Source organism: Mesoplodon bidens, assembly GCF_964165515.1.
Source record: "Mesoplodon bidens genome assembly, chromosome: 4".
Lineage (NCBI taxonomy): Eukaryota > Metazoa > Chordata > Mammalia > Artiodactyla > Ziphiidae > Mesoplodon > Mesoplodon bidens.
In genome coordinates this window covers 67,503,703-67,524,120 of record NC_138160.1, presented here as the reverse complement: position 1 = coordinate 67,524,120, position 20,418 = coordinate 67,503,703, and the positions used below count along the sequence as shown (strand labels likewise).

The 20,418-nt window shown below is 36.9% G+C and overlaps 1 protein-coding gene across 1 annotated transcript in view; it reads left to right on the top strand.

The window, feature by feature from the left end:
* The window catches only part of TMEM167A (transmembrane protein 167A), a 33,538-nt gene extending 14,498 nt beyond the window's left edge, over nucleotides 1-19,040 (top strand). Inside the window, exons 2-4 of the mRNA XM_081232753.1 lie at nucleotides 5,843-5,952; nucleotides 10,327-10,361; nucleotides 18,069-19,040. Coding sequence (XP_081088879.1) covers nucleotides 5,843-5,952; nucleotides 10,327-10,361; nucleotides 18,069-18,139 — 216 coding nt within the window. The 3' untranslated portion in view covers nucleotides 18,140-19,040. The remainder of the gene's footprint in view (nucleotides 1-5,842; nucleotides 5,953-10,326; nucleotides 10,362-18,068) is intronic.
* Nucleotides 19,041-20,418: the final 1,378 nt, after the last annotated feature.

The window sequence follows — 20,418 nt, the reverse complement described above, 5'->3', positions numbered from 1 at the left end:
TGTGGGTTTGTCGTAAATGGCTTTTATTGTGTTGAGATATGTTTCATCTGTATCTACTTTCACAAGAGTTTTTATTATGAATGGATGTTGAATTTTGTTTGCTTTTTCTATATGTATTGAGATGATCATGTGATTTTTATTCATCCATTTGCTAATGTGGTATATCACATTGAGTGATTTGTGGATACTGTTAAATCCTTGCATCCTTGGGCTAAATCCCCCTTGATCATGGTGTATGATCCTTTTAACGTATTGTTGGATTCAGTTTGCTAACATTTTGAGTATTTCTGTATCTATATTCATCAAAGGTATTGGCCTATAATTTTCTGTTTTTGTAGTGTCTTTGGCTTTGGTAACAAGGTGATAGTGGCTTCATAGAATGAATTTGGTAGAGTTCCCTCCTCTTCAACCTTTTGGACCAGTTTGAGAAGGATAGGTTTAAGTTCTTTCTAGGTTAGGTAGAAATTCCCAGTGAAGCCATCCAGCCCTGGACTTTTGTTCGCAGGGAGTATTTTCTTACAGGTTCTATTTCACTTTGATTGTTCTGTTAAAATTATGTTTCTTCTTGACTCAATTTTGGCAGGCTGTGTGTTTCTAGAAACTAGTCCATTTCTTCTGGGTTGTCCAATTTCTTGGCATATAGTTATTCATAGTATTCTCTTATGATTTCTGTGGTATCAATTGTTATTTCTCCTTTTTCATTTCTTATTTTGTTTATTTGGGCCCATTCTTTTCTTCTTGGTGAGCCTGGCTAGAGTTTGTAGATTTTGTATATCTTTTCAGAAAACCAGCTCTTCGTTTTACTGATCTTTTCTGTTAGTTTGGGGATTTTTTAATCTTTATTTCTTCTCTCATCTTTATTTCCTTCCTTCTGCTCACTTTGGGTTTTGTTTGTTCTTTTCTAATTCTTTTAGGTAGTAGGTTAGGTTGTTTATTTGAGATTTTTCTTATTTCTTGAGGAAGACCTGTACTGCTATGAACTTCTTCTTAGAACAACTTTTGCTGCATCCCATTGATTGTGTAAAGTTATGTTTTTATTGTCATTTGTCTCAAGGTATTTTCTGATTTTTTTTCTTTTTTCATCCTTTACCCATTGGTTTTTGTTTTGTTTTGGTTTTTTGTTTTTCTTTGTTTGTTTGTTTGTTTTTTGCTGTACGCTGGCCTCTCACTGTTGTGGCCTCCTCCCATTGCGGAGCACAGGCTCCGGACGCGCAGGCTCAGCGGCCATGGCTCACGGGCCCAGCCGCTCTGTGGCATGTGGGATCTTCCCAGACTGGGGCACGAACCCGTGTCCCCTGCATCGGCAGGCGGACTCTCAACCACTGCGCCACCAGGGAAGCCCCTACCCATTGGTTTTTTTAGTAGCATGTTGTTTAGTCTCCATGTGTTTGTTCTTTTCCCATTTTTCTTCCTGTGGTTGATGTCTAGTTTCATACCATTGTGGTCAGAAAAGATACTTAAAATAATTTCTATGCTCTTAAATTTGTTGAGGCTTGTTTTGTGACCCAGTATGTGGTCTATCCTAGAGAATGTTCCATGTACGCTTGAAAAAAAATGTGTATTCTGGTTTTCTGGGATGTAGTGTCTTGTAGATGTCAATTAAGTCCAACTGGTCTATTGTGTCATTTCGGACATCTGTTTTCTTACTGATTTTCTGTCTGGAAGATCTGTCCATTGATGTCAGTGGGATGTTAAAGTCTCCTACTATTATTGTATTTCTGCCAGTTTCTCCCTCTATGTGTTAGTATTCTATTGATATATATTTAGGTGCTTATACTGGGTGCATATATGTTAATGAGTATAATATCCTCTAATTGTATTGATCCCTTTATCATTGTATAATGTCCTTTTTCTTTATGGACTTTAAGTCTACTTTGTCTGATATGATTATTGCTGCCACCACTTTACTGTCATTTCCATTTACCTGAAATATTTTTTTTCATCTCCTCACTTTCAGTCTGTGTCTCCTTAGCCCTGAAGTGAGTCTCTTGTAGGTAGCATATTGTAGGTTCTTATTTTTTATCTAATCTGCCACTCTGTGTCTTTTGATCGGGTCATTTAGTCTATTGACATTTAAAGTAGTTATTGATGGGTATGTGCTTATTGCCATTTTAAACCTTGTTTTCCAGTTAATTTTGTACTTCTTTGTTGATTTCTTCTTCTTTTTCCTTTTGTGGTTTGATGATTTTCTTTTGTATTATGCTTGAGTTCCTTTCTTTTTGATTTTTGTGAATCTATCGTATGTTTTTTATTTTGTGGTGAACTGGGTTTTCAAGTATGTTGATCCATAACTATCTCTACTTGCTTTTTACAGTTTTTTTTGTTGTTGTTTTTGTTTTTGTCTTTGCTGCATCGCATCTTCATTGCCACACATGGGCTTTCTCTAGTTGCAGTGAGCAGGGGCTACTCTTTGTTGCGGTGCATGGGCTTCTCATTGTGGTGGATTCTCTTGTCACGGAGCACAGGCTCTAGGTGCATGGGCTTCGGTAGTTGTGGCATGCAGGCTCTAGAGCGCAGGCTGAGTAGTTATGGCACACAGGCTTAGTTGCTCCTCAGCATGTAGGATCTTCCTGGATCAGGGATTGAACCTGTGTCCCCTGCATTGGCAGGTGGATTCTTAACCACTTCGCTACAGGGAAGTCCCTTCTTGTTTTTAATCAATGTAATGTCTTATTTAAATGATCTTCAATCCTTTTATATGTTTGCCTTTCCTATTGTAATTTTCACTTTCGTATAAATTCTTGCTACTTTTCTCTTTTGAGGAGACCTTAGGGTAGGTTTAGTATTGCTGTATTCTTTTAGTTTTTACTTGTTTGAGAAATTCTTTATCTCTCCTTCTATTCTAAATGATATTCTTGCTGGGTAAAGTATGTTGCAGGTTTTTCCCTTTCAGGACTTTGAGTATATCATGCCACTTCCTTCTGGTTTGTAATATTCTGCAGAGAATTCATTCAGCTGATAGCCTGATAGGGATTCCCTTGTATATGGCTCTTCGTTTTTCTCTTGCTGCCTTTAGAGCTCTCTCTCTGTTTTTAACTTTTGCCATTTTAATTATGATATGTCTTGGTATAGGTCTGTTTGGGTTCATCTTTTTGGGGACCTTCTGTGCTTCCTGTACCTGGATATCTGTTTCTTTCTTTTGACTTGGGAAATTTTTAGCCCTAATTTCCTCAAATAAATTTTCAATCCCCTTTTACCTCTCTTCTTCTGAGACCATTGTAATGTGAACATTAGTATGGTTAATGTTATACCAGAAATCTCGTAAGTTGTTTTCATTTTTAAATTTTGTTTTTCTTTAGCTGTTCTGATTGAGTGATTTCCATCATTCTGTTCTCCAGATCACTTATTTGTTCTTCAGTGTTATTTAGTCTGCTGTTGATTGCTCTAGATTGGTTGTTATCTCAGCACTTTTGATTGCTTCATCTTTGTAGTTTCTAGTTCCTTGTTACAGTGGTCTGCATTTCTATTGGTAATCTTAATTCCTTTAGCATTTTTCTTATCTGCTTTTTGAACTCAGGGTCTAGGAGACTGGTGAGGTCTGCTTCATTTCTTTCAGGGGATGTCTGTTGTTCTTTTAATTGGGAGTAGCTCCTCTCCTTTTTCATTTTGCTTAACTTCTTCTGTCTGAATTTAGGAGAAACGTTTTCTACTGTGGTCTTGAAGGGGTGTTTTCAACGTGGGAGCATCATATGTACTCTGTGTGAGTCCAGTATTTTTGGTGTGAGGGCTGGTTTTGGTATGGATGCCAGCCACCTCTTCTCCCCAGAGTCTGCTGGCTGTCATCCCCTTGATGGGGATGTGATTGGTGTTTTGGTGTCCAGGGCCTGCACTGGGTGTTAGGCAGAGCCCCCTCATTGCTCCATGGCCTGCTGGAGTCAGGGCCTCCTCCCCAGTTGTTGGAGTAGAAGCCCTGAGGGTTGGATTTGATGAGGCTCCGTTGCCCTTGAGTGTGTGCCCTGTCCCAAAGGAGGTGACCGCTGAAGCAGGTGAGGCCCATGTGGTCACGGTGAACCTATGTACCTCCCATGCAGTCCAAAGTTGCTTCCCTTTTTCCATTGTGTTCGTCCTAGATGTAGTACTAGGCTGTGGTATGGACTAGGCTGGCGCTGGGGGCCAGGGTGCTGTGGCTGCATGAATCAAGATGGTTGGGCTGCTGCCTGGGACCTTGACGGCCTCTGTGGCAGGCCTCTCCCAGGACCTGTCCACCCCAGATCCAACTCCAAGCAGAGGTGTGGGGTTGGCAGAACTGGAGCACTGAGTACTCCTCCCTAGAGGCTTTGTACCAGATACATGCCTTTCTGTGCTCCACCAGGTGCTGCTGACAAAGCCCAGACCCACCCCCTTTCCCCCCACCCCCGCCTTAGGAGTGCTGACATCGGGACAGTGCGCTCTGTTGTTAGACCTGGACCACACCCCAGACCCTCAGGACTAGCTCCTTGCAGCTAAATGGAGTCTTTCCCTAGGGTTTGTCTGCCAAGATTCACTGCTTAGCTGCTGTAGGTATTTGTAGCCCCACCAGATTCACACTTTGATTGGGAAGTGTGGTGAGGTACAGGTGCCAGCACCAGTCTCCCTCCACCGTGACTGTTAGCAAGCCAGCCTGCGCATACTCCTCTCAAGTAAAGTCCAGGCTTCTCTAGCCCCTCTGTCTGTCCCAGCAGGCAAGGGGTCTCCCTAAGCCTGCCTGTGTGGACCTTTTCTCCTTTACACATCCCCCCCAGAGGCTCAGGTCCCATCCTGATCCATTTTTTTCTTTTCCTGTCCTACCTACTTACACGGAGGTCTTTCTTGCAGCTTTGGTTGTATAGATCTTCTGCCCATTTCCCATTGGTTTTCTGTGAGAATTGTTCCACATGTAGATGTATTTTCGATGTGTTTGTTGGGGGAGGTGAGCTTCACATCCTCCTACTCTGCCATCATGATCCCCCTCGGGAAGTACTTCTGAATTTACTAAATAAGCATATTGCTGGCTACTGTGTGAGATTGATATATTTTAGCTGCCTGTATATAATGGAAATGTTATTCTTTATTATACGTACAGTAGTATTCCTGCACTTTTTAAAAATTATTTTCTGTATTCAGTCATCTCTTATTGGGCTCCCACTGTGCGGCTGGCACATAGTCAGGTGCTGGAGATTCAGAGTTCATAGACAATGTCCACTCTTCAGGGATGAGTATTGTGATAAACATATAACAGTTTTCTTCAGGAACAGAATCCTGTGTTAAATTTTATTTTAATAACTTTTAAAAATTCAGCAGTGAATGAGCAAGTTCTTTTCTTTCACCAAAACCTAATAGGCTAGTAGTATTAGTCAATAAATAGAACATGATTACTTAAATTTAAAGCATTCTTATTCTAAAAGAATTTCAGAATTTAAAGAAACTTGAGCCAGCATTGAGTCTGTCTCCCCATTCTCCACCCAGTTTTACTGATGTGAAACAGAGATTTAGAGAAGCCAATAGTCAACTGAGGTCATATAACCAGCTTACTTGCAGAGCTTGGAGACCCCATATCCTGCCTAGTAGTCTGGGATCCTAGAATAATATCTCTATTAATTATTGGTTAAGCTTTGGTGAGCTGTTTTGGATTCATGACATTTTTGGTAGTGTTTTTAAGTTCTTGAATTTAGAATTTTTGTTACATCTTCTGAATTCCTTAGCCCAAAGAATGGAGACGAAAGTATGCTCTCAAAATACCTTGTGGTTTTGCTTTTAAAGTGTTCTCAGACATGTCATTCTGTTTGCCTTTTTGAAGAAAAAAGTATGATTCTTAATATGAAATTGACATTTTTTACCTGTGCAGTTTATCTTGTGACATTAATTTTTCTTTTTCTCTTTTTAGTCTGCCATTTTCAATTTTCAGAGTCTGTTGACTGTAATCTTGCTGCTTATATGTACCTGTGCTTATATCCGATCCTTGGCACCCAGCCTCCTGGACAGGAATAAAACTGGGTATGTCACTAATAATGTCTAATCACCCAAATTAGTTCTTAGAGATATTGAATGTCAGTTATTGAAAGTCATTAAATAATTTAATTTCTGTATGTAATTTAGTTTGTAATAACTTTTTATATTATTTTTTCCCTATTTTTAAAAATCCAAATCTTTATATTCACAGAAGCTCACTAAATAAAAATATAAATATCAGAAGTGACCTGAAATGTGTTGGACTGAAAAAAAAAGTGTATTTTAAAAGATGTGATAGATTTTTTTCGGAGATTGAAGCTACAATTTAGTACTTTCAAAGACAGTGTTTGGCCTTAGTATTTAATAGAATATTAGTAAAATTGGTTATCATATTTTGAAAGCATTAAACATCTTATTAGCGCTGTGTCCATAAAAATAATAATATAGACATTGCCTCTTCATTCCAAGATTGGTCTAATCATATAGGCTCCTCATCTGTATCATAAAGCAAACATCTTTGGAGAAATTTATTTAGCTTACTTAAAAAAGTAATAAAAATTAAGTCTTGGGCATGTCACATCACTTTTAATTATATGTTCACGCCCCAAAAAAATTTAAGCTTAAAATGACACCACAAAGACTTAAAATTTTTAAGTGCCATGTTCCTAATACAGAAATGCATATTGAGTTCAACCAGAAGGACAAGTATGTAAAAAAACAGAGACCATGTGGTGAAAACTATGCAGACTTTCTTTGCCTTACAGATTTATTAATTTCTTGAATTCACAATTGTCTGAATTCTTTTGTGGTAAGATCCTGTACCTCACTTAATCATCTTAAAAAATAATAGGATGGAATAGTAGAATACTTCACATACAAATAATTAATTATCTCCAGCACCTTTTTTGTTTTTGATGAAAGGAAAAGGGCCAAATTAAGATCCTGCAAGGTCAAACTCTGCTTTTCCACTAATAAAAAGCCCCTACAAAAGGCCAGGTAGTAGATACTCAACCATGAGAGGAAATAATTCTCTTTCCTTCAACTCTATTATATCTTTGGAGTCATAATTAACATTTATTCAAACATCCTATTATCTAAATCATTTGGCTTTTGTTACTGTTCCTTTTTATTACATAGGTTTGTTTGAACATCTATAAAGATATAAATAGAACCCCTAACCAGTTTTGAATAATGAAAATCTATAATCCTGTTCCAGTAAACTGATTGTCTGTCTCTATTGGCATGAGGGATTTTATTTAACCTACTGAAGGTGAAAATAGATGTTATTTGTCCATCAGTTTTTCTGACAATGCCTCACTTCCTTTGTAGACATTATCTTCTCATCAGTCCACCTTTTTCTCTGAACTCAGCACTCAATACTTTGTCCCTTTGTTGAAATTATATAATCTTCTTTGTTGCTTAGTTGTGCCTGAAGCCTTTCTACCCAGCCAGTTTTATTTCCTCCTACCCTTCCTCTGCAACCCCCAACGATTAACTTATAGTTAAAGCATATGGTAGAATCCAGTAAACAGTATCATTGATCATTAGTTTAGATTTCTAATGTAATACATAATGTCTAATAAGGAATTTAAGTGTTTATGTCATTGAAGAATAATCTCATAGTGGCAGAACAGTGTATTTGTACTTTTCTGATGCTGTGACCAAAAAAGTAGATTGCATGTGGAAATGTCTGCTCCTCATTCCTTTGGAAGCAGGAATACATCCATAACATGCTACATTAAAAAAGGAGTTCTCAGGGCTGCCAACCTTACAGTAGAGGTTGAGTAGTAGTATATTTCTCCTACATAAAAACCAAAGAAATAGCATGCCTATTTTCACATTTTAAAATATATAATGATATAGTCAACAGTTTCAAAGCTTTTTTTAAAAACTTTGCTTCTATTTATATAAATGTTAAGCCCCTTTTATTTTGACTTGTACATGTGAAGTATTTTCTGTAGAAGAAATTTTTACTGGTCATTGTTCTGTTGTAATACATATTTTTATGAGACTCAAAATAAGCTTTCCGGGCTTCCCTGGTGGCGCAGTGGTTGAGAGTCCGCCTGCCGATGCAGGGGACACGGGTTCGTGCCCCAGTCTAGGAGGATCCCACATGCGGTGGAGCGGCTGGGCCCGTGAGCCATGGCCGCTGGGCCTGCGCGTCCGGAGCCTGTGCTTCACAGCGGGAGAGGCCACAACAGTGAGGGGCCCGCGTACCGCAAAAAATAAATTTAAAAAAAATAAGCTTTCCTTTCATTATAGTGAGTATTCCATGCTAAAGTGAAGATAATCTGGACCAATTAGATAAAATGAGTTCTTGATAACTTCACTGTTGAAAATAACAAATTAATTTTTTGCTGCCTCAAATAATATAGGACTAAAAAGCAGCAAAGAAAGATTGCTACTTTGTCTTGCTTCATATTTTCGTAGACTTAATAGTTTTATCAGCAGATATACTTATTGGCTTATATCCATAGAAACTAAGCAGCGTACCTGCATTGGTTTTTACCAGCTAAGAAAGTTCCTTTTAGCATTTGGGATATTACAGAAATGTCTAGCTAGGGAAATACATGAAAAAGGCCAAAGCAGTACCAATTAATCTCTTAAGTTGCCAAGTTGGGAAATTTTTTTCATTTAAATAGCTTTCAATATGCTAAGTGTGTTATACCAATTTCCTGATGAGGCTTTTAGTTATTTCTAGACTATAAGACCTGAAAAGACCTTGACTGTGGTCATGTGGTTTCAGATTATTCTGTGGGGCCCTAAGCATAGAGGAACTTCAGGTGTCCTGCCTCTGAGTACCTCAGCCAGAGAAGCTTTAAGTCAGTAATGCATTTTATAATCCATAGACTTTTAGAATCAAGCATTCAAGGCTTTGCAGATCACTAACCAGTTGTCTTTCATTTTTTGATGAAATGTAAGCCAATTTAAGTGATACCTGGAGTTATGTCACATACACCTTTAGCCTGTGTAATACTGAACACAGCGCATGTTAATCACTATTCTAAAGACTTTCTGTGTAATAACTCATTTACTCCTTGTAACAACCCTATGAGGATGAGATAAAGAGATAAAAGAGGTAAAATAACTTGCCCACAGTTATGCAACCAATTAAGTAGGGTTGAACTTAGGCACAATCTAGCCCTGATCCTTTGCTTTCAAGAATGTATATGATTTTTGTCCTTTTTATTCCTATGAGAAGAAAATTGTTTCACTTGTCAGAATGCCCATCCCTCACAATAAACTTGTATTTTTGCCCGTTTCATTTAATCTGTACTAAGAGACTTCTTGCTTTGATGTCAGGAATTTACTGTACACTTCGAAGGAGGAAAGTGTATAGAACTTAATTGAATCAGCATTTTCTTTCAGTCTTAACCATTCGAATACAATGATTCATTGCCAGCCATCTCTTTGGGCCAAAAAAAAAAATTATAAATTTCCCTGTAATTTAAACATTATGATTTTCTTATACCAGTCCTAATAAGTAATGTTAATTTATCTTGATTTGTAACCATGTGTAACTATAATTCTATTCTTTTGTCACACCAACAAAATAGTTGTCTACAGTGTGTTTTTTTTTCAAAATATCTCTTCATTGAATGACTTGTCCTTTTTTTTGAGCTGGTATTTTTTAATGCATGCAAAATAAGTGATATATCTATATAATATGTATTCATAATATATTCATTCATAGAACTGAAATGGACACATTAGTCTAATTTTTCTTATTTCCAGAGTATATGTGTTTTAAATGGCATATTTAGTTAATTTCATATACAATTATATGAAACTAGGGTTTTCCACTTACATTGAAATATATATGTTGAAATATATTATATTGAATATATTACACTGAAATATAGGCTCATATTTTTGTATTCCTCCTTATTTAATGTTATAGTTATGTAAATGCTATCATTGGAGTTCATGATTATAGATCATTTAAATAAAGAACTATATTCAGTAAGAAGTAAGTTTTTTCAGTATGAGTTTTATTTTTTAATGTCAAAATTTATCCAGAACCAACTGTTCCCATTTACTGTTTTCTCAAAGTTAACATTTATTTAAATGGGCATATGTATTTTCTGCTTTTGAAGGTAAAGCACTTGAAGTTGACTGAATCAATCTTCTGATAGTAAGCCCTGGTGCAAATTTTTGCCACTCTCACATTAATTTACTTTGGGCTTAACCTGTGACGCAACATATGTTCAGTTTCTGACAGTTTCTATACATTGATGGTTGATAAGCTATTATTGTGTCCTGCTTTTCTCCATAAGTGGTGGCTCAACATCAACTACATTTCAGTTTAAAGCAAAGCATCAGCAGTTAAAATACTATTATATAATAAATTCTCCATATAGTTCTGAATAATTCACCTTTCCCAGTAAACAGTAGCTACTTTTTTTAATTCTTTTGCAGGTTGTTGGGTATATTTTGGAAGTGTGCCAGAATTGGTGAGTATCTATCTATAATCCCTCTCCACTTCTTCATCTGTAAATTGTTGGCCAATTTACTTGTTGTGTTCAAACAAATCAAATGTCAGTTTTTAAAGTGCAGCCTTCCCAACTATGTGCATTTTGCAGTAGTTTGTAGAGTTCCACCTAACTCTTTTCCTGACACTATTTAAAACTAGACTTCATAGATAGCTCATAATACTTCATTAGCAGGGAGATGGAAAATATGACAAAAGTCTCTCTAATTCAGATATCAAATACTATGCATTCCTGGTTTTGGAGAGATTTCAGACAAATATGTATAGTTTCATGCATACATACTTTAGTATAGAGCATGCAATTCTGTATAATGTGTACCATTTTGATAACAGTATGATTTTTCCATTTAATGAAAGGCTTGCTGAGCAACCATCTAATCGCCCTCTGCTAGGTCATAGAAACTTATTGGTTGCTTTTAGAAAACATGAACTATTTCATCTTTTGAATCCATGTATGTGGTCATACTTGAACTTTGTGTAAATGTGGATATCTTCTAACTTTTCATAATAAGATTAGTAGCACCTTAAGTGTGTTTGTGTTTATGGTTAGATAACAATATATACTATACATTGTCCCATAACACTATGTATATAATAACATTTAACACAGTGCCCAGCACATAGTAGACTCTCAAATGATTGGTAAGTAAATGAATTAAAATGCATTTTATTTGCCAGTATTCTTTTTTTATTGCAGTATAGTTGATGTAGAATATTACATAAGATACAGGTGTACAACATAGTGATTCATAATTTTTAAAGGTTAAATTCCATTTATAGTTATTATAAAATAGTGGCTATATTCCCTGTGTTGTACTATATATTCTTGTGGCTTATGTATCTTATACATTACAGTTTGTACTTCTGAACTCCCTACTCCTGTCTTTCCCCTCCCCCCTTCTCTCTCACCACTGGTAACTACTAGTTTGTTCTCTAGATCTGTGAATCTGTTTACTTTTTCCTATATTCACTATTTGGTTTTATTTTTTAGATTCTACATATAAGTGATATCATACAGTGTTTGTCTTTCTGTGTCTGACTTATTTCACTTAGCATAAAAACCTTCAAGTCTATCCATGTGGTTGCAAATGGCAAATTTTCATTCTTTTTTATGGCTGAGTAGTATTCCAGAGAGAGAGAGAGAGAGAGAGTATGTGTGTGTGTGTGTGTGTGTGTGCCACATCTTTATCAATTCACCTGTTGATGGACACTTAGGTTGCTTCCATATCATGGCAATTGTAAGTAATACTACTTTGAACATTATGGTGCATGTATCTTTTCAAAATAATGTTTTTGTTTTATTCGGATATGTATCCAGGAGTGGGATTGCTGGGTCATATGGTAGCTCTATTTTTACTGTTTGGAGAAACCTCCATCCTGTTTCCCGCAGTGGCTGCACCAATTTACATTCCCACCACCATCCACATCCTCAGCAACATTTGTTGTGTTCTTTCTGATGATAGGCATTCTGACAGGTGTGAGATAACATCTCATTTTTGGTTTTAATTTGCATTTCTCTGATGATTAATAGTGTTGAGCATCTTTTCATCTGCCTGTTGGTCATCTCTATGTCTTCTTTGAAAAAATTTCTATTCAGGTCTTCTGCACAGTTTTAATTGGGTTGTTTGTTTTTTTGATGTTGAGTTGTATGAGCTGTTTATAGATTTTGTATATTAATCCCTTATCAGTCATATCATTAGCAAATATTTTCCCCCATTGTGTAGTTTGTCTTTTTGTTTTGCTGATGGCTTCCTTTGCTGTGTGAAAGCTTTTATGTTTAATTAGGCCTGATTTGTTTATTTTTGCTTTTGTTTCCTTTGCTTTAGGAGACAGATCCAAAAAAAATATGATTTATGTCAAAGAGTGTTCCACTTAGTTTTTCTTCTGGGAGTTTTATGGTTTCCGGTCCTACATTTAGGTCTTCAATCCATTTTGAGATTATTTTTATATGTGGTATGAGAAACTATTCTGACTTCATTCTTTTACATGTAGCTGTTTTCCCAGCACCACTGAGGGGGGTGGGGAGGGGATCCTGACACAGTTTTGTATGGAGTCCAGGGTGTCCTGAAACTTGTGTTGGCCTGCTAGTGGGCAGGACCATGTCCCAACTGGTCCCAGGGCAGGGTCTGGCCTACTGAGGGGTGTGGGCAGGCTGTCTGCAGATTGCAGGATTGTGGTTTTCTTGAATTTGGTGTCTGCCACCTGATGAAGCTGGTCCAGAGGCGAGGGCAGGGCTGGGCTCCAGGAGTTTCTGGGGCTGGTGCCTGCCCACTGGTTGGGGAACTGGGTGCTGGGACCCTGCTGGACAGGGCCATGATCAGAGGCAGCTGTGGGCTCAGGGGGTCTTAAGGCAGCCTGTCTGCTGATGGGTGGGGCTCTATCCCCACTGAGTGAGTTGCTTGGCCTGAGGTGTCCCAGCACTGGCACCTATAGACTGTTGGGCCAGGGCACGGTTGGGTCCTAGCACTAATAAGGTAGAGGGAAGATTCCACAATGGTACCTGCTAGCACCAGTGTCCCCATGGTAGAAGTAACTCTATGAATGGCTGCCACCAGTGTCTGTGTCCCCAGGGTGAGTTGCAGTTGCTTCCTGCTCCTTCGGGAGATTCTCCAAGACCAGCAGGTAGGTCTGACCCAGGCTCCTATCAAATTACTGCTTTTGCCCTGAGTCCTGGAGTGTGTGAAATTTTGTGGGTGCCCTTTAAGAGTGAAGTCTCTCTCCCCGAAGTCCTATGGGACTCCCGAAATTAAGGCCCACTGGCCTTCAAAGCCAGTGCTCTGGGGGCTCATCTTCCCAGTGCAGGACCTCCAGGCTGGAGAGCCTGATGTTCAGCTCAGACCTTTCACTCCTTTGAGAGAATCTCTACAATGTAATTATTCTCCAGTTTGTGGGTTGTCCACCCAGTGGTATGGGACTTGACTATACAGCTAGTCTTCCCACCTACCTGTCTCCTTGTGGTTCTTTCTTTGTGTCTTTGGTTGTAGAAGATCTTTTCTGGTAGGTTCCAGTCTTTTTCATTGATGGTTGTTCTGCAAATAGTTGTGATTTTGGTGTGCTTGTGAGAGGAGGTGAGCTCCGGGTGTTTCTACTCCGCCATCTTGGCCAATCTCCCCAAGAGACAGTATTTTCTGATGCTTTTAGTGCACGTTTGCAGAGTCCCAATGCAAACCCTGAAACAACAGAAGAAATCTTAAGCCCTTCAAAAGTAACCAAAAAGAGGGCGAGAACGAGACAAAAAAGCACCCTCAAGGGCTAATGCTGATAGCTAATGGTAAATGTAAATATATATACACCAAACTCCTTGCTTCAAGATCCAGGTCACTCAAGGAAAAAAGTAATCTCGCTAAGGAACAGGCTGGTAATAATACCTCACGTAAACTACAAAGAGAAAATATAATGGGATTGTCTCCAAAATTTCACTTTCTGGTATTTCGTTGTTTGTTAGTGTATAGAAATGCAACAGATTTCTGTATATTAATTTTGTATCCTGCGACTTTACCAGATTCGTTGAGCTCTAGTAGTTTCCCCATTTACCATCTCATCAAAAAGAATCGAATACCTAGCAATAAAGCTAAGGAGGTTAGAGACCTGTACTCGGAAAACTAGAAGACACTGATGAAATAAATTGAAGATAACACAAACAGATGGAAAGATACACCGTGTTCTTGGATTAGAAGAATCAATATTGTTAAAATGACCATAGTACCCAAGGAAATCTACAGATTCAGTTGCATTCCCTATCAAATTACCAATGGTGTTTTTCACAGAACTAGAACAGATAATTTAAAAATTTGTATAGAAACACAAAAATTCCGATTAGCCAGAATAATCTTGAGAAGGAAGAACAGCTGGAGGAATCTTGCCCTCTGACTTCAGACTATTACAAGGGTATGGTCATAAAAACAGTATGGTACTGGCACAAAAACAGACATATAGGTCAGTGGGACAGGATAGAAAGCCCAGAAATAAACCCCACGCACTTATGGTCAATTAATCTAGGACAGTGGAGGCAAGAATATACAATGGAGAAAAGACAGTCTCTTCAGTAAGTGGTGCTGGGAAAACTGGACAGCTACATGTAAAAGAATGAAATTAAGAAGATTCTCTAACACCATACAAAAATAAACTCACATCTAGTGGTTTAATCCATTTTAAGAGATACTATGAAACTCCTAGAGGAAAACATAGGCGGAACACTCTTTGACATAAATCGCAGCAATATATTTTTGGATACGACTCCTAGAGTAATGGAAACAAAAACAAAAATAAACAAATGGGACCTAATCACACTTACATGCTTTTGCACAGCAAAGGAAACCATAAACAAAACGAAAAGACAGTCTATGGAATGGGAGAAAATATTTGCAAATGATGTGACCAACAAGGAATTAATGTCCAAAGTATACAAACAGCTTGTACAGCTCAGTATCAAAGAGACAACCCAATCAAAAAATGGGCAGAAGATCTAAATAGACATTTCTTCAAAGAAGACATACAGATGGCCAACAGGCACATGAAAAGATGCTCAACATCACTAGTTACTAGAGAAATGCTAATCAGAACGACAATGAGGTATCACCTCACTCTGGTCAGAATGGCCAGCATCAAAAAGTTTGCAAATAGTAAATGTTGGAGGGGTTGTGGAGAAAAGGGAACCCTCCTACACTGTTGTTGAGAATGTAAATTGGTGCAGCCACTATGGAGAACCCTTTAAAAACTAAAAATAGAGTTACCATATGATCCAGCAATCACACTCCTGGGCATATATCCAGAGAAAACCATAATTCAAAACGATACATGCACCCCAATGTTCACTGCAGTCATAGAATATCACTCAACCATAAAAAAGAGTGAAATAATGCCATTTGCAGCAACATGGATGGATCTAGAGATTAAGTCAGAGAAAGACAAATATCATATGATCTCACTTATATGTGGAATCTAAAAAAAATGATACAAATGAATTTATTTACAAAACAAATAGGCTCATAGACATTGAAAGCAAACTTATGGTTACCAAAGGGGAAAGGCAGGGGCAAGGGGAGGGGATAAATTAGGAAATTGGGATTAACAGATACGCACTACTATAGATAAAATAGAAATAGCAAGGACCTACTTACTATATAGCACAGGGAACTATATTCAATATCTTGTAATAACCTGTAATGGAAAAGAATCTGGAAAAGAGTATATGTATAAATGTGTGTGTGTGTGTGTGTGTGTGTCTATCTGAATCGCTTTGCTGAACACCTGAAACATTGAATCAACTATTCTTCAATAAAAAAGAGAGAGAACATATGGAAGAGCAAGACAGTTTGAGGGAGTAGAGAATATCACTGGATTAGAGTCATACTAACATTAAAGTTGCTAGCTCATGAATAAAATATTAAGATATTTTAAATCCACCTTTTGTGTAATAAATTAGAAAACGATGTACAACTCCATTTAGTAGCCAATCCAGGTGATCCTTTTGTTCACAATTTTTACTTGAAAGTATAGCTAAAGTTTTCAGACATCTAGTTTATAGCTTTCTTCATGTTATCCTATAGTACTACCTATTTTTATGTCTAATTATAAACTGTGCCTTTTTTTGTTTGCCCATGTATTTCCATTTTCCTGTCTTGACTATATGAATACCATAGGTTAAATGGTTCAGTTATTCATTTTTGCCAATTAGGTGGAAAGCATTAGCTTTTCATTTTGGCAAAGTGGTTTAGAAAATGTTGATGGTGATATGGTGCTTTCTCAACCACACGCTCCTCTCTTATCTTGACACAGAATATATCCACAAAGAAAGGAAACAGTTTTAATGGGAAAAGGCCCAGCCAGATCATCTTATCATGTTACACATCACATTACAGCAACTGTTTCACATTCACTTATAGAGACCTAAGACCAGACAAGAAGTAACATTCTAACCCAAGTTCAACCGAAGATGTTTAGCCTCTACCACATGGCAGTCTCTTTTAAGAAAATTAAAAACGGGAAAATGAAACCCATATATAAATTATAGCATTCTAAGTTGGAGGATGAGGAAGAGAAGAACTTCCTCAAAAATTAATTTCCAGCAGATGGAAAATTTAGGACAATATTAGTTTCTTCTTTTAGTGTTTAAGAAGACTATATTAGACAGTGAGAGTATCTAGCCCTATGGTGAGTGACAGGCTTCCTTATGAGATCTCCCAGAAATTTTGGTCTGATTGTTTTGTTGTTGTTGTTGTTTTGTTGGGTAACTTGAGATTTTTACCCTGAAAGAATCAGCATGGCTAAAAAAATGAGGAACCACGGTATTTTTTAGTTTCAAAAGATTTTTTTTTCCAGTTGAGATAATATTGTAAAAACACTGTATTTTCTCACTTTCTAGATTTTTTCCTTTAGCTGGAATGCAGGCCATTAAATGTCTACGGATAGAAAAAAACTTTCAGAAAAACACCAAATGTTTATTTTATTTGTATGTGTATAATGTCTTCTGTGAATATTACCATTGAACAAAGATATAAATTTTTTGACTGTATCACTATGATCTCAGTGAGGAAGCTCTGAAAATGAAGATGACCTTCAAGGTTTTAGTTGATAAGTGGTCAAGATTGACATTTTCCAGAAGTAGTTAACTGAACTTGCTAGTGAAATACGGAACTTAGTTACTTGAAAAGATTATTTTAAACATCATAGAAAAACACAGGTGAGGTGAGTATAAACCATCTCTGTAAAGGAACCAGGTACATACCCAGGATTATTCCTAGAAGTAGCACATCACTCTTTCTCCTTCCTTCTTCCTTTCTTACGTGCCCTCAAGGCAGCATAAAAATGCCTGGTGCTTTGTGCAGCCTTGCAATTACTGAAGAAACAGGAAAGAACAAGATGAGTTTGAGTTAGCTCACAATTGCAGGATCTCTGTTTATAAGACAGTTTCACAAGCCAACTCCAGATCTACTTCATGCAAAGGAAAGTCTCTGAGTATAAACAAACACTCCTTAAACACATGTGAAAATTGACTAATACAGAAGTGGTTGTTCTAAGTTCTACATCTCTAACCCAGAGTAATTATACTGTAAAAGATTTGATATGAAATCCATTTCAGAAATAGTTTAGTTTTCTCTGATATGTTTTTATTAAACATTCTACATTATGTTGATTTTGTAAATGCAGTTTGATTGAACACCCTCTGTTTATTTTCATCTAGGAATGCTTATTTTTTACCCCTTATAACTGTCATGAATTGCTATCAATGAAGAAAAAAAGTATGGCTAGAAACTGTATGTTGAATTTCTTTTTATAGGTGGAAATTTCCCTTTTTTATAGGGAAAAAACAAGCAATATTTCTTTGGTTTTAATTGAGTTTTTGAGATAATTTCATTTGGCTCTTTAGCCTACACTCTGTGTTATATTTTTTAATATCTGGGTTTATGCAGTGACACTGAAATGGCTCATGAAGGGTTTTCTAAAGGCATGAAAAGGAGGTGGTCTTAGAAATAGATCAGTATAGTCTAGCTCATTCTGGAGTATACTCATTTTTATGTTGCATGTAGTTTGTTTTGCCCACCCCTGCCCCTAAATATATGGGCTTCATAGGCAAGAATTTTATCTTGGTTTTTTATATGCCCCTTTCCTGTAGTAAGTAATAGCCTTATGCTAACCAACGTGAATATATCTACCTTTTTTCCAACAGGTGAACGGAAGAGTCCTTATGTTGCGGTATGCTGTATTGTGATGGCCTTCAGCATCCTCTTCATACAGTAGCTTGGAAAAATGCCAGAATTCAGTTGCAATCAGATTTAAATATGAAAAAAAGGACTTGTCTGCAGAAAATAATGGAAAGAATGTTTAACCCTTTTATCTCTGAACATTGAATGAGATAAATTTTCAGCTGCTGTTCTCTATTTTTGTTATTGGACCAATGTTCTATATAAATAATTAGGATGTAACCATTTAATACTCAGAGTTTAAATATGTCTGTAACAATCAACCTCAGTACTGTCACTACAATATTACATTCTGCATATGTCATTCTATTGTGTCAGATACCAGTTTTTAGTGAGGTATCTTTAAGGCACATAAGAGAAAACAAAATTGGTAAATTAAGTTCCTTTCACCATGATTTGGAAACGATAAATCTTTATAGAATGAGACTTTCTGGACTAGCTTTTTTATTGAAAAAAAAAAAAGGTTCAATTCGTGTTGGAAAGGACGCCTTCATATTTAATAATGCTTGCTTTTCCTCTGGCCACATCATTTTGAGCATTAACCAGAGTACCTCTACTGTTAGCAAACTGTAGTTTATTACAGGTATTTAAACTATTTAAAACAAGCCTATGCAGTTCTTAAGGAGGAAGATAAATGAGAAGTGACTTAAGAGTGCTATTGAGAAAATGTTCCTATTTAACATAAAAGAATTCAGAATACCTGACTGGTGTTATCGCCTCTGAAACCTCTGGTTAAGTATGGATCAATGTCTTAAGCATAAATTTGACCAGCTAACTGTTGTTTTTGGAATAAGACTACATGCTTAGCGTAAAAAAGAGCTAAACAGAATGATAATCTTACACGTGTTTTTCATTCTTTTTAGTGTTAGGTCTCTACATTTTAATTACCCCAAAATGCAAACTGTGTTTTTGTTTTTTAATACAGCACTTTAAATCTAGTTTATGTTTTGTCTATCAACTTGAACTGGAATCTTGTGTAACTTACTACATGATGATAAACAGTTTTCACATCTACTTACCGTATGCCATGGCATAAATGTCTTTGAGCTTTGATGATAAAGGAGGACCTTCAGTAATTTTCACTGAGGCAAGAGAAACATTGGAAATGTGGCATAAATTTTGTAGTAGAGCCGTTATTACACATTTATGGTTAACATTTCAAAATTCAGTTAAAGTTTCAAAGTGAAGGAGAACTTCTTAACTAAAAATTGCCCATTATACATAGTATTAATTAGATATTGTCGTCAGCTGTTAATTCCCCATAAAGATAAAAAGAATAAACTTTTTTTTTAAGAAAAAAAATTGTTTAGAATTATTTTTAAACGAGCCTTCCAGTAGCTGTTTCTGCAGAAACAAAGTATGGAACTAAAAGTTACCTATTTTTAGGACCACTTTAAAATACTTAGAATTCTAGGAAACATCTAAGAAAATCTTGTTACACATTGCCTGCTTTTTTTTTTTGCAAAAGATAAAAGCTGCTGTTTGGCTGTCAGTATATTTGTTTATTGTACATTTCTGGCTTATCTATAGTTGGTTTAAAATGGTATATTTTGCCTTAAACGGGTTAATCAGGTTATGATAATTGTTCCTACTCTGCACTGTCTCTTGGGCTTTGCATTAGGTCAAGGATTTTCAGGGTATCACCAAAATAGGACTCTTATCAGCATATACGTGCAGAGTAAGTCACCTTTCTGGGTCTAGTTTCTTGAGTGGCCATCTGTTGTCCAGCTCTGCTGCCAACTAGACTTTCCAAAAGCTATATCAACTAATTTTTTATATACTAACACAAATCTAATATGAAAAAGGGAGGACTATTCTAGATAATCAGTTCTAGGACATTTCTTTTAAGTTGGCATTTCAGAGGAGGTAGGTGGAAAGTAGAGGAAGAAGTAATTTTTTGGAAAATTTGTGGCAACATATAAACATTTTTTTACTGTGTGTAGATGCTGAACAGAAGGGGAAGCAGCTTATTTCTGACCCCAGACATTCTGACCTTTTGAAACACAAGCTCTTTGGGAGGTGGTGAAAGACACAAGATCCTGTGAAGAAAAGCAATGAGCATTTTCTTTAATGTATTTTTTTTCCAAAGAATTACCACTAAATCCTTTTCTCTAACCCAAAGGGTGGTGTAGGTAGTTTTAAGCCCACAGAATATTCAGATATTCCTTTTGTGGTCTTGGTGAGGTGGTAAGATGCAGAAGAGGACCAAGGATCAATTTAAACATCAGATGGACGGCCTCTGTCACATAGTCTTGGTGCAGGGCCAGATGGGATGATGGGCACTAACGTCCACAGCTTGCTAGATTCAAATACCCT